Source organism: Leptonychotes weddellii, chromosome 8, assembly GCF_054177405.1.
Source record: "Leptonychotes weddellii isolate Sample4059 chromosome 8, ASM5417740v2, whole genome shotgun sequence".
Taxonomy (NCBI): Eukaryota; Metazoa; Chordata; class Mammalia; order Carnivora; family Phocidae; genus Leptonychotes; species Leptonychotes weddellii.
In genome coordinates, this window is record NC_138376.1 from 26744738 (window position 1) to 26760243 (window position 15506).

The 15506-nt window shown below is 48.5% G+C and overlaps 1 protein-coding gene across 5 annotated transcripts in view; it reads left to right on the plus strand.

Moving 5' to 3' along the window:
- Nucleotides 1–6621: 6621 nt before the first annotated feature.
- PNPLA1 (patatin like domain 1, omega-hydroxyceramide transacylase) overlaps nt 6622–15506 on the plus strand; it is a 47571-nt gene continuing 38686 nt past the window's right edge. For 2 of the 5 annotated variants that reach the window (XM_031031163.2, XM_081828108.1), the window contains exon 1: nt 6624–7578. In XM_031031163.2, coding sequence (XP_030887023.1) covers nt 7374–7578 — 205 coding nt within the window. In that variant the 5' untranslated portion in view covers nt 6624–7373. Of the gene's footprint in view, nt 7579–15506 lie in introns of all 5 variants that reach the window. The other 3 variants (XM_081828107.1, XM_081828110.1, XM_081828111.1) reach the window with 3 other exon arrangements.

A 15506-nucleotide genomic window follows, 5' to 3' on the forward strand; every position in this document is an offset into this window, starting at 1 on the left:
GACCGGCCCCAGCGAATCTTCTTTGTTTACAGTCAAGGAAATAACAGTGAAAGCAGCACACAAGAAGGGCAGTGAACACTAGGTTTCCTTCCCCAACCCCCCAAACCGCCCCCCCCCCCCGCCCCAACCCTCCCTGGTCCCCCTCCTCAGGAGTAACCCACCGTCAGTAGTTTTCGTTCTGGAATTTTAGCAGCGCACACAGAGAGAATCTCTCTTTTTTTCCCCACCTTTTCAACATAAATGAGAGCATACTGTTTGGATCCTTGGTTTTTTTTATTTTCATTTTTCCTACTTACCAATATATCTTGGAGAACTCTCCAGATGAGCACATCCGGATCTCCCTTATTCTTTACTATGGCTAAGGAGAATTACATTATATGACCATGCCATAATTCATTTAACTAGCTTTCCACTGATAGATATTTAGGTTACTTCTGGATTTTTGCTATTACAATTGTTGCTGGATTGAACAATCCTGTGCATATATTTCTGGGGACTCCTGTGAGTATGTCTGTAGGATAAATTTCTACAAGTATTTATTTTAAAATAAATGGTGCCAAACTGCCCACCAGACTGTAGTTTTTCAAGGGAGACAGAACTGATAGCTTAGGCTTGATGGTTAAACCATTTAAAATAACCCAGACTCTATTTCATATGGGAGAGCATTTTTATGACTTCAAGCCACAAAAACACAAATCATAAAGGAAAAAGAATGATACATTTTAAACTTCTGTACCATAGAGACATCATAAAAAAGTTAAAAGACATTCCACAAACAGGGAGGGGATATTTGCTACGCATTTAATATTAGCTCATATTAGTACCAACATCTACACATTTTTTAAAAAAGATTTTATTTACTTATTTGACAGAGAGAGACACACAGCGAGAGAAGGAACACAAGCAGGGGGAGTGGGAGAGGGAGAAGCAGGCTTCCTGCCGAGCAGGGAGCCAGATGCGGGACTCGATCCCAGGACCCTGGGATCATGACCTGAGCCAAAGGCAGACGCTTAACCAACTGAGCCACCCAGTGCCCCTCTACACATTCTTGACAAAAGACAAACACTGCTCCCACCCCAAAGGGAAAAGGCTAAGAACAAGCAATTGAGAGAAGAGGAAACTGGATTGACCAACGGATGGGAGAAATGATGCACAGCCTCACGAATAACCTGGAAAATATCCATTGAACAACGAGATAGCATTTCATATCACTCAGATTGGCAACATGTTCCATTCTGGTAATACCAAGAGAAGCAAAGCAATTAGACCTCTTACAAACTCTCAGTGGGCGCATAACTTGGCATGACCACTATAGGCAGCAATAGTCAAATTGAAGAAATGCCCTTTGCGTTAACTATATTTTCTTACTTTGTATATTCTGGATGCTCTGGCCTGTGTGGCTTGCCTCACCCGGGAGAGACTGCCTGCCCATCCCACCCCTCACCCTAGGGCTAGCCAGTTCTTAGAGCAAAGAGCTGGGAGCACACCTTTCCTATGCAAACAAGCAATCTGGAGCCCAGACTCTGACCCACTTCCTCTATCAGCTGGTGACATTCCAGGAGGTGACATTCCTCTGGCCTCATCACCCAGGGCCAGTTACGAGACAGCTAGAGACCACCCCTGTAGTTCACAGCCCTGGCAAAGCATGCCCCCTGGTCTCTGGAAACGTAAGTGCGGATGTCCCCCCTTAACCAGCGGCTCGCTTTCCGTGGTTTCAATTACCAGTGGTCAACCACGGACAGGAAGCAGATGATCCTCCTTCTGATGCCATGTCAGAAAGTCGGTAGTAACCCCATGCTGTGTCCCATGCCTGCGTCTTTCACCTCCCGTCCTCTCATCATGGGGGCATCTTGTCACCTCACATCAGCACGGGAAGGGTGAGCACAGTACAGTAAGATATTTTGAGAGAGTGACCACATTCACACAACTTTTATTACAGAATTTTGTTATTATTCATTATGGTTGCTAATCTCTTATTTACTGTGCCTAATTTATAAATTAGACTTTATCATAGGTATGTACGTATAGGACAAAACATCGTATATATAGGGCTCAGTACTATTCATGGTTTCGGGGATCTGCTGGGGGTCTTGGAGCATGTTCCCAGCAGATAGGGGGGACTGCTGTAATAGAAATCTTCTTTTTTTTTTTTTGTTAAAGATTTTATTTATTTATTTGACAGAGAGAGACAGCAATAGAGGGAACACAAGCAGGGGAAGGGTCAGAGGGAGAAGCAGGCTCCCCACTGAGCAGGGAGCCCAATGCAGGACTTGATCCCAGGACCCTGGGATCAATACCTGAACTGAAGGCAGACGCTTAACAACTGAGCCATCCAGGCGCCCCAAAATCTTCTTTCAATCGCATTAGCCTCTCCCATCATCACTCAGTCTCCTCCGAACATTCAGATTTTGTGGCTGCAATTGATACACCCACACTGTGACCTGAAAAATTCCCATGCCCTACAAAGGGAGATGTATATAAGTGCTCACTGCAGCATTGTTGGTTATAGTGAAACACTGGAAACAACCAGAATGTCCATCAGTAGAATGATGTTGTCCCATGGCCCCATAATGGGCTACCCAAAAGCAGCAAAATGGAAAAGACGAGAGCCTTGTGTATCACAACACTGAATGAAAATGGCAAATCGCAGAATAAATCAATGTGTTTGCTTACGTGAAATTTAGAAATATGTATAAAACAATACTACACATTGTTTATAAATCATATTCTTGTAATAAAAGTGTAAAAACATGGAGGAGACAGATTCTGTCCAAACTGGGAACCTGGTTTCCCGTGGGAGGGAGAGTGTGAGGTAAGATTAGGAAACGGTTCAAAGGAGGTTTCACCTCCATCTGTGGTGTTTCACTCCTTTAAGGCCAAATATTTGACCGAGATGTGGTGAAATGTTAAGGTTGTTCAATATGTCTGGTAGGTACTTGGATGTTTGCTGTTCTATTTTGGTACTTTACTGTATGTGGGAGCTATTTCATAATGAGAAGATATGATTTAGGCTGCATTAATTTTCTCAAGGTCGTATAAAGGACAACATGACAGGATGCCGGCAAGCTCTGTCCCCACCTCCGTCGTGTCAGATTTCCTCCTCTCTCCCTGAGCCTCATTTTTAAAAATTGCTGACTTTTTAGAAAAAGGTGTAAACACTTGCACCACATGGAGAATACCCCGATAGTCAATCAAGTATTCGTTTGCTATCCTCGGTGCGGTAGCCAGCCTCCAAATCGACCCTTAACAATTCCTACCTTCTGGTATTCACACCCCTCCTACATTTTACCCGGGTTGGCCTGTGTGGCCAATGGAATATGGCAGAAGGGATGGTATTGCTTTTGAGATGAGGTTATAAAAACACTACAATTTCCATATTAGGTTCACGCTATTTCTTGTTCTCTCTCTCTTTCTCTCTCTTCCTCTCTCTCACTTTCTTGCATCTCACTCTGGGGAAAGCACACTGTCCTCTTCTGAGCAGCCCCTTGGAGAGGTCGGTGTAGTGAGGCATCAGAGCTTTCTATCAATAGCCAATCTGTGACACAGCAATAGGTAACTAATACACTCCATGTGTCCGCCATGTTTCCCCCGTGGGTACAAGATGACTGCCACAGCTCCAAACATCGAGTTCTCACAGGGCGTCAGCTCAGGCAGGAAGAACAGCGGATGGAGCCAAAGGGGCTCTCCCTATGTACTTTCTCCTTTTACCAAAGAGGAAAGTATTCCTTAGAAGCCACCAGCAGATTTCCCCTTGCTTCTCACTGACCACAACTGGATCTTATGATTGCTCCTAGATGCAAGGGGGGCTGGAAAATCAAGTATCAGGTCTTTCAGCTACTGTATAGGGATGTGGGCAGAGAACAAGTGGACGGGGAATGGCTACCGTGTAACAACCACAGGAGCTGCCAGCCCTTCCCACAGTTTCACTTTGTCTGGTTATTTCCACCCGGCACTCTTCACTTTTTCCTCCATACTCTGTATTCACTGTGAACTGGAAAGTAAGCCTTAATTAGATTCAGGTTAAACATTATTGGCAAGATTATTCATGGGCGATGCCGTGACCTTCATACTCACTCACCTCAAGAAACAACCAGTTTCGGGCGCCTGGGTGGCTCAGTTGGTTAAGTGACTGCCTTTGGCTCAGGTCATGATCCTGGAGTCCCGGGATCGAGTCCCGCATCGGGCTCCCTGCTCGGCAGGGAGTCTGCTTCTCCCTCTGACCCTCCCCCCTCTCATGTGCTCTCTGTCTCTCTCATTCTCTCTGTCTCAGATAAATAAATAAAATCTTTAAAAAAAAAAAAAAAGAAAGAAACAACCAGTTTCTTCACTAAATAAACATTTTACAAGATTTGAGCAGAGGGTGGTGCGCCATCATTGAAAAGCTAACCCAGAATCCAGATGCTGTCTTTCTCCCTGACAGCTGTGTCCTGGGCAGCTTCACATATTTTATACGTGTGGGAACTCTGGGTTCCTCTGTAAATTCGTTGTGGGTTGTCTTGTTGGGATCGTGCATGGTGAGTGGTCTCTGTTTCTTGCCCGTGACTGCCTTGGGAGCTGATGAGTCACCTGGGCAGTGCTAACTTAGTTCAAAACCCCTGACAGGATTATGAGCCGACTTAAAAAATCAAATGCAGACAATGCTGGAATGAGATCCTTTCCTGATGGCCTCCACTTGAAGCTCTTAGGGCTTTCAGTATAACACCAGGAACGAGGGGAAATGAGATGAACCCTCTTAGTTGTTTAACTCCGAGGCCCAGGACAGGCGAGGCCTGCGGCCCACTGGCCCTCGTCAGATGTGCTCTACGGAGGCTGCGGCCTAATCCAACAGCCAGGCCTGGGAAGCGGGGATGCCTGAGGCCGCGTCGGGACAAGGCACCATCCTTGAAAGGATGGTGGGCCCCAGCCTTCTCGAGCTCCGGCAGCCTGTGTAGAGCAAGGTGGTCTTGCTTCCTATTTCCTATATCCCCAGAGAACTGGGGATAGCGAGGTGAACCTAGAAGGAGAGTACTTGTCCAAGGTTGTCTTTCTTCAACATAGCCCCATGCCAGCCTCCTCTGAGTTCTCACCCTTCTCGGCTGCCTCAATGGCAGGGCTCTCTGCCCCCTCTCTGGAGCCTTCCCACCCCCCTGTCTCCAGCTCCAACGTCTTCTTGCCTTCTCAGACACGTCTCAAAGTTAACTCGTCCTCTACCCAGTTTCCCCAGCTCGGCTGCAGTTTCCTTAAGCCAGCCGAAGGCCGCCCTACCCCTCCCGACCTGCAGGCTGAAAATGAGGCCTCAGTAGTGACTCATCCTCATCCAACCAGTCCCCTGGTCATGAGAGTCTCTGCAACCGTGGCTTCATTAGCTTGTCTTCCTGGCCTGGCCTCCAACATCTGTAGAAGGCTACAGTGCTATTCTCCTCCCTCATCCTCCAGTCCTGGTCTCTTTGCTGGGTCTGAGCCCCCCGGCCAGCTCCTCTTGCATGTCGCAAGTGGATCACAGCTTCCTCTTCCGACCCCATTTTCCATTCCACCTTATCTCCCAGATCCATCTGTTCCAGAAGCCTTGACCCTTACTACCCTTTAATAATAACAGATGTACCACATGCCAGGCATTTTACAGCCATATCTTTATAGCTTCCGGCTTCTTCACATCCCCCAACCCCCAGCCCCACTATTTAGTTTCCCTGGTGCTTCCAGCCCACGCTACTCACCCTCGTATCTTAACTTTCCTGGCAGGAATCTCAGCCCTGCACAAGTTGGCCCTTAATTATAGACTGCCTCGTGTGGTTCTCTGGTTATTTCACGTTTGCTGGTCTTATTCCAAAGAAGCGGTTAAGCCTCATACCGCTCTGTGTGTGTGTGTGCGTGCGCACACACACGGACACACACGTTTTCCCTCTTACACACACATTTAATCAAAGGTCCCTTCCCAGATGGAGGAGGCAATTATGTATCTTGAACTATCCACCCAAGAGAGAAAACTCCCTCCTAACTGAATCCTGGGCGTCACCCGCATTGTGGATTCCAGGGTGGACCAGGGAGGCCAAGAGTGGATGGGAGTTCCCTGCGACAGGCGAGGCCCTGACATCATATCCTAACAGAGTGCGGAGCTGGACTGAGCACTGAGTGGGGGACTTGGTGTCTCGATTCTAATTCTGCTCCTGCCACTGTACGGTCTTGCGGGGAGGGGAGAGGTGTGATCTTGCCAGCTTTGCGACATCCGAGGCAGAGAAATTTGTGGACTGAGGAGGGGCCTCCTTCCCAGGGCCTCAGTGCACAGCTCCAGGGGGGCATGACCAGTAGCCAACCTGGGTCCCCAGGCACCACCTCCTTTGCCCTCTGGGCTCCAACATACCTCTGACCCCGATGCCCTCATATCTGGCCTCCCAAGCTGTACATTCTTGGGGTTAAATATTGCCATCTCAAATCTATCATTAGAAGAGTGTGCGGTATGAAGCTCCAAACACTTGGAATGATCTAGATTTCAGATTGATTTTTTCCTGTGTGCTTAGGAGACAACATGAAAGTCTGGGGCTTGGCGAGAGGGTGCCACAGGTGACTGGGTCAGTGTAGGGCCAGGGAGAGAGGGTGGGGAGAGATGGAGAGGCGGTGGTGGGTGGGGCCCTGAAGCCTGACTTCCCTTGCTTTACAATTTTGCCCGTGGCCAGTCCTAACATGTGAGCAAACACCCAAGTTCTTACGTAGGAACAAATAAAAACAATTGTGTAACACACCACACACGCCCCACGGAACCTGGAGAAGGAGCCCAGGGAGGGGTGATGCCGTCGGGGGCATGGGTGGTGAGAGTGTGTCCCCCTCAAAAGCCATAACCAACCTGCTGGCTCTGGCCCCTGTGGGGGAGGGGGCACCTTCCTCTTGGAGGGAGGCCAGCATATAATTCCCTGGCCGCCTCAGCGTGTCGGAGAGAGAGGCACCCTCTGATAACCATCGGGGGAGGTTTTGCAACTCAGTGTGTGAAGCCTCCTGGGCTGCGGGCTGGCGGAGCAGCGCCTGCCTCTTTGGGATGGTCCGGGTGGTAGCTGCCGACACTGCTAGGCGTACGAGGCCCCGGGCAAGGGCTGAGGAGTCTGTGCCAGAGATGAATCGAGCCACGCAATGAAGCCAGGGGGGTGCTCGCAGGCCCAAGACGCTGCTCACATATTCGGGGTGCCTCCTGCACCTCGACCTGGGCCTGAAGCCTTTTACCAGCCTTTGGCACTGCCTCCTGGAGGAGCTTGGCAGGCCCAGGCGGTGGCTGTGCGCGCCACCCGTGGGTGTCCCGGCCGACGGGAGAGACGGCCCGTTTCTCGGCTCGGGGCCGGCAGGGCAGCTTGGCCTGAGCTCCAGCAGGAGAGCAGCTTCCGAGAGGCGAGCACTGGGGGGCCGAGGAGATGGAAGAACAGGTGTTCAAGGGGGACCCAGACACTCCTCATTCCATCTCCTTCTCCGGCAGTGGGTTTCTCTCCTTCTACCAGGCCGGGGCCGTGGATGCCCTTCGAGACTTGGCCCCCCGGATGCTGGAAACCACCCATCGCTTTGCTGGGACGTCAGCAGGTGCAGTGGTCGCAGCTCTGGTCATCTGTGGGATTGAAATGGGTAAGGCCTTGGTTCTGGGTACCCTGGGGGAGCCTCTGGGGAGAGTCCTCAAAGTGGAGCCTGAGGATCGCTTGGGGACGCTTCGGGGAACAGAGCCAGGCCTGCTGGGCGGTGGGAAAGGAAGAGGAGGGTTTGAGCGGGACGGCAGGCAGCTGGGACGTTTGAGGTTGGGGTCAGCCAGGTCCCAGTTTCTGACCCACTGGGTGAGTGTGGACCCATCTCTCCCTCTCCCCCTCCCTCAACACTCTTCTGTGATGCTCTGTGGGCCAGGGCCTGGGAGAGGGAAAGGCAGTAGCTTTCCTCCAACATCCTGGTCTTGGAAGTTATGCCATGACACAGTCGGACACTGGGGTGAAGTGTCATTCCTGTTTGGCCTCTTTTAAAGTGCCTGTATTAATATTAAAGTATTGTCCCTGGGTGGGGCAATACTTCACATCTTTACTGCCTCGGTGGGGTAGGTTTGTCAGCTCAGCTTCCAGGTGGCTGGAGAGGTAGAAGCCCTGTGGCTACAGGGATGAACCAGACGGGGAGAAACCAGGAAGGAATCCGGGAGATCTCACTTCACCTTCTTTCCTGCTGGTGCGGGGCCCCAGAGAGAAGAATGGGGTCCCACCTCTGAGCCAGAGGGCAGGGGAAACGGACATGTGCCCAGTAGTCCCACACTGCAGGGCTAGACCAGTGTCCTCACGGGCTGTCTCGAGTGCATTTATTCATTCACTGTGCCACTGTACAAAGTCCGTGCGCCGCCCGCCCCGACCCGTGAAGCAGACATTCTAGAGAGATGAAACAGAAAGTAAACATTCAGACAGGTAACCTGATGATGTCGCCTTAGGACGCCATGAGATCTATGGATAAAATGGTAGCAGGAAAGGGGCAGAGAATAAAGTGGGGGCTATTTTTTTTTTAAAGATTTTATTTATTTATTTGAGACAGAGAGAATGAGAGACAGAGAGCATGAGAGGGAGGAGGGTCAGAAGGAGAAGCAGACTCCCCGCCAAGCAGGGAGCCCGATGCGGGACTCGATCCCGGGACTCCAGGATCATGACCTGAGCCGAAGGCAGTCGCTTAACCAACTGAGCCACCCAGGCGCCCAAGTGGGGGCTATTTTAGAAGGAGTGGTCAGGGAAGCCTTTTTGGAGGAGGCGGCATTCAAACAGAGGCCAGAGTGATGTGAAGATGGGAGGAAGAGCGTTCCAGGGGGACGAGCGGCCGGGGAGCCAGGGAGTGGGGGCCGAGGCTGGAGAGGCAGGCGGGGGTCAGATGGCGCAGGCGCGATGCCTCGCAGCCAGGGCACCACGCTCGGGCTTCACTGGGAGAGCTGAGGAGCACCGGCAGGCTGGACGGGGGTGGCGTGGCGAGGTGGTGAAGAGCGTGTGCTCCGGGTGGATTGGATCCCAGCTCCGCCATTTCACCATGTGGACCTGGGGCAAATTACTGAATGCTCTGTGCCTCCGTTTCTGCCCCTGGGAAGTGGAGATTCCGCCTGGACCTAATGCCCAGTGTTGTCAAAGCATTAACTGAGCTAGAGTGACGGGTTTACCACAGTGCCTGGCACATGGCAATGCTTGGTGTGTGCCAACTACCTGGTTGGGGTTTTTAAGGAACCTCAGCTGCTGGCAGACTGAGTTGGAGAGGGAAGGGTGGCCGCAAGGAGACTAGCGGGAGACTATGGCGTGTGTGTCTAGCGAGGGATGAACGCAGCAGGTAGCCGGGTCTTGAGGGGCGGTGAGAAGCCGGTGGGTTCAGGATGTACTTTGGAGGGAGAGCCAGTGAGACTTGCCAAAGGGCCAGCAGCGGTGCGGGAGGAAGGGGTACCAGCGGGCCGCCTTCCTGCCTGGGGACCTCTGTGCTGGGTGAGAAGTCTGTCTTCATTGTGAAGAATAATAGTGACGCCCCTTCACCGAGTACCTTATGGCCAAGATCATTTTTTCCCTTCGAATATTTCGCAAGTTATAAATTCTTTCTCACTGTAAAAAATTCAAACAATGCAAAAGTATATAGGGTTTTTCTTTTTAAAGCCTCTGCTCACCCTCCTTGTCCCCAATCCCACTCTCCCTCCTGTAGCCAGTTCTAAGCACTGTGCTTAGATCCTTCTAGATCTTCTTTTTTTTTTCACTTAAAAACATTTTTTAATTCCAGTATGGTTAACATAGAGTGTTGTATTCATTTCAGGTGTACAATATAGCTATGCAACAATTCTATACGTTACTCGGTGCTTATCCTGATAAGTGTGCTGTTAATCCCCTTCACCTGTTTCACCCATCCCCCACCCATCTCCCCCTCTGGCAAGCACCTGTTCTCTATGGTTAAGAGTCAGTTTGGGGGTTTGTCTCTTTTTTTCCTTGTTCGTTTGTTTTGTTTCTTAAAGTCCACCTGGGAGTGAAATCATGGTATTTGTCTTTCTCTGCCTGACTTATTTCACTTAACATGATACCCTCAGGGTCCATCCACGTCGTTGCAAATGGCAAGATTTCATTCTTTTTTATGGCTGAGTAATTATCCATTCATCTATCAATGGACACTTGGGCTGCTATTATAAATAATGCCGCAATAAACATAGAGGTACATATATCCTTCTGAATTAGTGTTTTTGTATTCTTTGGGTAAATACCCAAGAGCGGAATTGCTGGATCATATGGTAATTCTATTTTTAACATTTTGAGGAACCTCCATACTGTTTTCCATAGTGGCTGCACCAGTTTGCATTCCCACCAACAGCACACGAGGGTTCCCTTTTTCCCACACACTCACCAACACTTGCTGTTTCTTGTGTTTTTGATTTTAGTCATTCTGACAGGTGGGAGGTGCTGTCTCCTTGTGGTTTTGATTTGCATATCCCTGATGATGAGTGACATGGAGCATCTTTTCATGGGTCTGTTGGCCCCCCTACATCTTTTTTTAATGCCCAGAGTCCTCTTTGAATGTAGCAGTTAATGCTTCAGCCGCACAATAGACCCTAGAACAAGCCTTCAGAAAGGAGCTGGGTGAGAGCCCGCACTCTCTCATCTGGGAATCACAGAACTCCTGCCCTTGGAGACATCCTGCCTCTGGGATTCTCTCCCTTTCCAGGTATCTGTGTCACTCACCTGCTCCGTTGCTCCCAGCCTCTTCATGTCTTTATTTTGACTTCTTAAAGTACACCATCTGAGAGAGTCAGTGGTGTTTCCATCCTCTGGCATTTAAGGACTCATCAGAATTCATGCATTTCAATCAGTTCAACCCATACTGTCAAAAGCGGACGTGGACAGGCTGAGGGGAGAGCCACTAGAACCCATGGGGAAACCTAACTGTAGGTGTGACTAAGGCCTGGACCACGCACACTGCCCGTGATCAGGAGAGAAGTTCAAGGAGGATGCACATGGGACTTGCCCTTGTCACTCAGCGGCCTGTTTCTGAGATTTATCCATGTCATTCCAGCCTCCTTCATTTGGGTTAACTGCCACGTAATTTACTGTTAGCACTGTTCTGTCTTCAGCATATTAACTCACCCAGTCCTCACAGCACCCCCCTGAGGTGAAAACTATAATTGCCTCCATTTACAGAGGAGGAAACTGAGTCACAGAAGATTTAACTAACTTGCCTAAAGTGATACAAACAAGCACGCTGAAAATCGGGGATTAGAACCCAGTCTGGTCTTACCTTTTATTTACTTATTTATTTATTTATTTTTATTTTAAAAATTTTTTTAAAGATTTATTTATTTTAGAAAGAGAGAGGGTGTGCACAAGTGGAGGGGGGAGGGCTAAGGGCGGGGAGGAGCCTGTGCTGAGCACAGAGCCCAATGTGGGGCTCAAGCTCACGATCCTGAGATCGTGACCTGAGCCAAAACCAAGAGTTGGACACTTAACTGACTGAGCCGCCTAGGCACCCCTGGCCTCACCTTTTAAACCACTCTGTTTCTTGACAAAGCAGTGTCAGGGAGTGCCAATGCCAGTTGCATGGCTCCTAGGGTCAGGGAAGTCTCTCAGAGCAGATGGAATTTGCACCCGGACCTGGAGGGGGCGAGGGAGTGAGCCACGAGACTATCTGGGGAGAGCATTCTACAAAGAGGGACAAGTGACTTGTGAAACTCCCTGTCATCAGTCAGAAGCAGAGCAAGAAGCAGGACTCCATCTCCTGACTTTCTTTGGGATCTTTACCTCTTTCAGTATATATTCCATTAAGACTATATCATGGCTCATCTAGCCATTCTGTGGATGGAACAGCCACGTTTTTGTTATCAACAACACTGTGATGAACATCCTTGTTTACGTCTCACATGCCCACATAGAATGTTTTCCTAGGATACGCATTCACATTAACATTACCAGACTTGGGGCACCTGGGTGGCTCAGCTGGTTAAGCAGCTGCCTTCGGCTCAGTTCATGATCACAGGGTCCTGGGATGGAGCCCCACGTCGGGCTCCTTGCTCAGCGGGAAGTCTGCTTCTCCCTCTGCTGCCCCCACCCCGCTTTTGAGCTCTCTCTCTCTCTCTGTCAAATAAATAAAATCTTTAAAACAAAAAACAAAAAACATTACCAGACCTGACTAAAGTATTCTTCCGAAGTGTTTGTACCAATTTAATCCCTAGCAGTGTATACAAGTACTAATCTCCCCACAATGTCACCAGCTCCTGGAACTGTCAGACTTCAAAGTTCTAAGTCAATCTAATGAATGTGAAACTATATCTCATTTTATTTTGCTTATTTAATCTTAGTATCCTGATTGGTAGTCATGTTAAGCATGTTTTTATTGTATGTGTTATCTGTGTATTTATTGCCTACTTGTGCGCCGTCTTCTGTGACTTGCCTGTTTGCTCTTGAACTTTTCCTGTTTTCTTTTTCGACCATTACCTTGTTCCCTTTAACTTGCAGATGTTCTTTATATAGTCTGCACACGAATCATGCGTCAGTTATAAGCATTGCCGCTCTCCTGTTTCACTCCATGGCTTGTCTTTTTATTTTGGGGATGTCTTTTGTCATTCAGAAAATTTCAGTCTGAAGCACAGTCAAATGTATCAGTCTTTTCCTCTTACAAGTTCTGTTTTAATATCTTTACTTTGTTACAATTATATCTTCTATATTTCCTTTCAAAAGTTCTAGGATTTTTTGCTCTTCAATTAATCCAGCTGGAATTTATTTTGTGGCTAGTTTAAGGTAGAAATAAAAATTTTTTCATTGTTTTGCCACATGATTACCAATTTCCTCACACCATTTATAAGCAACCCTTTTCACCCTGGTTTGAGATGCTCCCTGTGGCTTATTCAAGCTCCTGGATTCTCAAGGGTCTGTCCCTGGAGTCTCTCTTCCCTCCCACTGGTGAATTTGTGTATTTCTATACCACGTCTCACTGTTTTAATCACCGTAGCCTTATTATAAACGGCCATCCCTCTCCTCTGCTCCTTTCTGGATTTATTATTCAAGTATTGCCTCTGTTATTCATGACCCCTCTTTCCTCCTTGTGAAAAAACTCTGTTGGGATTTTAATTGAAATTATATCATCCCATTTATAAATATAGTCTCTCTCTCTATTTCTTCTGGCCTTTTATGTCATTCAATAAAGATTCTGTATCTTTTATTGGATTTATTAGCTTTTGTTGCTATGAAAAATGGGTTCTTGTTTCCAATGGCATTTTCTGATGTAATTGATTACTGTTGGTATAGAGGAATGGTGATTGTTTTTGCATATCGATCTTGTTTTGAGCAAACTTGTGAACATTTTTAATAGTTCCAGGAGTTTGTTGGTAGATTATTTCATATTTTATATGTAAACAATCACCGTATCTCCATATAACCAGAAGTTTGTCTCTTTTTTAAAAAATTCTTTGGGGTGCCTGGCTGGCTCAGTCGGTTAAGCCTCCGACTCATGATTTTCGCTCAGATCATGATCTCAGGGTCGTGAGATCAAGCCCCACGCTGGGTTCTGTGCTGGGTATGGAGCCTGCTTAAGATTCTCTCTCCCTCTCCCTCTGCCCCTCTCCTCCTCCCCCACTCATGTGCGCATGCTCCTTCTCTCTCTCTTAAAAAAAAAAATTCTTCAACATGTGGCATGTGGGGCCTCTCTCCTCCGGTCACACTCCCTCCTCTTGTTCCACTGAGCTTTCTGCCCTGAGGTTGCCTGTTTTTTTCCTGTGAAAGCAGAGGCAGCAATGGGTCCACCTTCTGGAGATGTGTGCCAAGCCCTGTGATAGGACCAATTTGGGGTACGTGAAAGTGTTTGTAAAAACACTTAGCACAGTGCCTGGTTTTCATTAGTGGTGTAGTAAAGGTTTCTGTTCATTCATTCATTTACCTGAGGATAGATGTGTCTTTGTGACAACTGGTGGGGGGACTCAGAATTTCCAATCTGGTCAAAAGTGGGTCTGGGAACTTGCCCCCCAGGTGTAGTTGCATAATTTTGAAAAATAAACTTGTTTCTTATTAAAGAACGGGGATTGGGTGGACTTAAAACCCCATTTCTGCTTTAGCTACTACTCGGCACCTTTCCCCCTATAAAAACTACATGGCAAGCCCCTCCTTTCTTCCTTCCTTCCTTCGACAAGTCTTTTCTTTTTTTTTAATTTTATTTATTTATTTGAGAGAGAGAGAGAGAGCACAGCAGGAAGAGGGGCAGAAGGAGAGGGAGAAGCAGACTCCCTGCTGAGCAGAGAGCCCGATGTGGGGCTCGATCCCGGGACCTTGGGATCATGACGGGAGCCAACCGACTGAGCCACCCAGGCACCCTTCAACAAGTGTTTTCTGAGCATATGCTAGGCTCTGCAGAGGACACAGAGTTATAATACAAAATGAAACTCCACTTTTGCTCTCAAGGAACTTACAGCCTACTCAAATGCAAGGGCAGCTAGTAAGTAGGTATAACACAAGAAAGTTCCAGCTGAATGTCGGACAATTCAAAGGCAGAGGAGTGCAGAGGAAGGGAGCCTCATGGAGGAAAGCCTCATGGAAGTGGCATCCAAGCTGGGGCTTGAGAGGTGAGGAGAAGTCCCACGGGGAAGGATAGGTTGGGCAGGAGCCTAGGCTTCTAGTGAGGACCGGGCATTACAACACAACAGTAACACAGCAGGGAAACGTGACGCCTCTAGGGCGTGGGGAATAGAGCAGGTTGACTGATGTCAGGGGCCTTGTACAAGGTCAGAGAAGCTGCTTTTGGCTCCGTGAGAGTTGTCCAAGATGCGAAAGGGCCCCTCCTGAAGAAAGGAGCACCTGCGCTCGGAGAGGCCCGCACAGAAGCTGGGAGGCGCCTGTCTGGTTGCTGCTCCCATGGGTCCCCTTCATTGGGTGCGGTCACCGAGATGACCTATAAACCCGAGGTCTCCAGCTTCCCAGACTGGGACGACCCAGTCTAAACATAAGACCCAGTGTAAACATAATTCTCAAAAAAAAAAAGAAGTTTCATGATAGGATACCATACTCTACTGCCACAATTTTAATATCCTCTTCCAGTCATTAAAACAACCTTCATTAAATCAGTGGTCCTCTCAGCTGCACATGAGAATCACTCGGGGCGCTTTTAAAATGTCCAGTGCCCAGGCTTCTCACCAAATGAATTAAATCACGATCCCCCCCAGGGCGGAACCCAGACACTAGTGTTTAATCTACCCCCAGGGGATTCCACCATGCAGCCTGGGTGGAGACCCAGTGTGCTTTGAAAATCTAAGATGTACCACCTCCCTAAGACTCTATGAATGTCTGACCAGGCAGTGGAAGTGGGTTGGGCATTTCCTGAGCAAACCTGCGAAACGCCCATCACAGTCCTGGACTAATGACAATTCTCTGTCTGATTATTAAAGGGGAATGGCTTTTCCCAGGGTATAAAGAAACCGTTTCACCACAGAGGCTTTAGGTTGAATTCGATTCTGTGAATTCCTCTGGCTGGGCCATAAATGAGGAAGACTGATTTTGTTAAGGGGTTGGTGCATCCCTTCCTCTTAGCCCATTCCCATGTTGAAG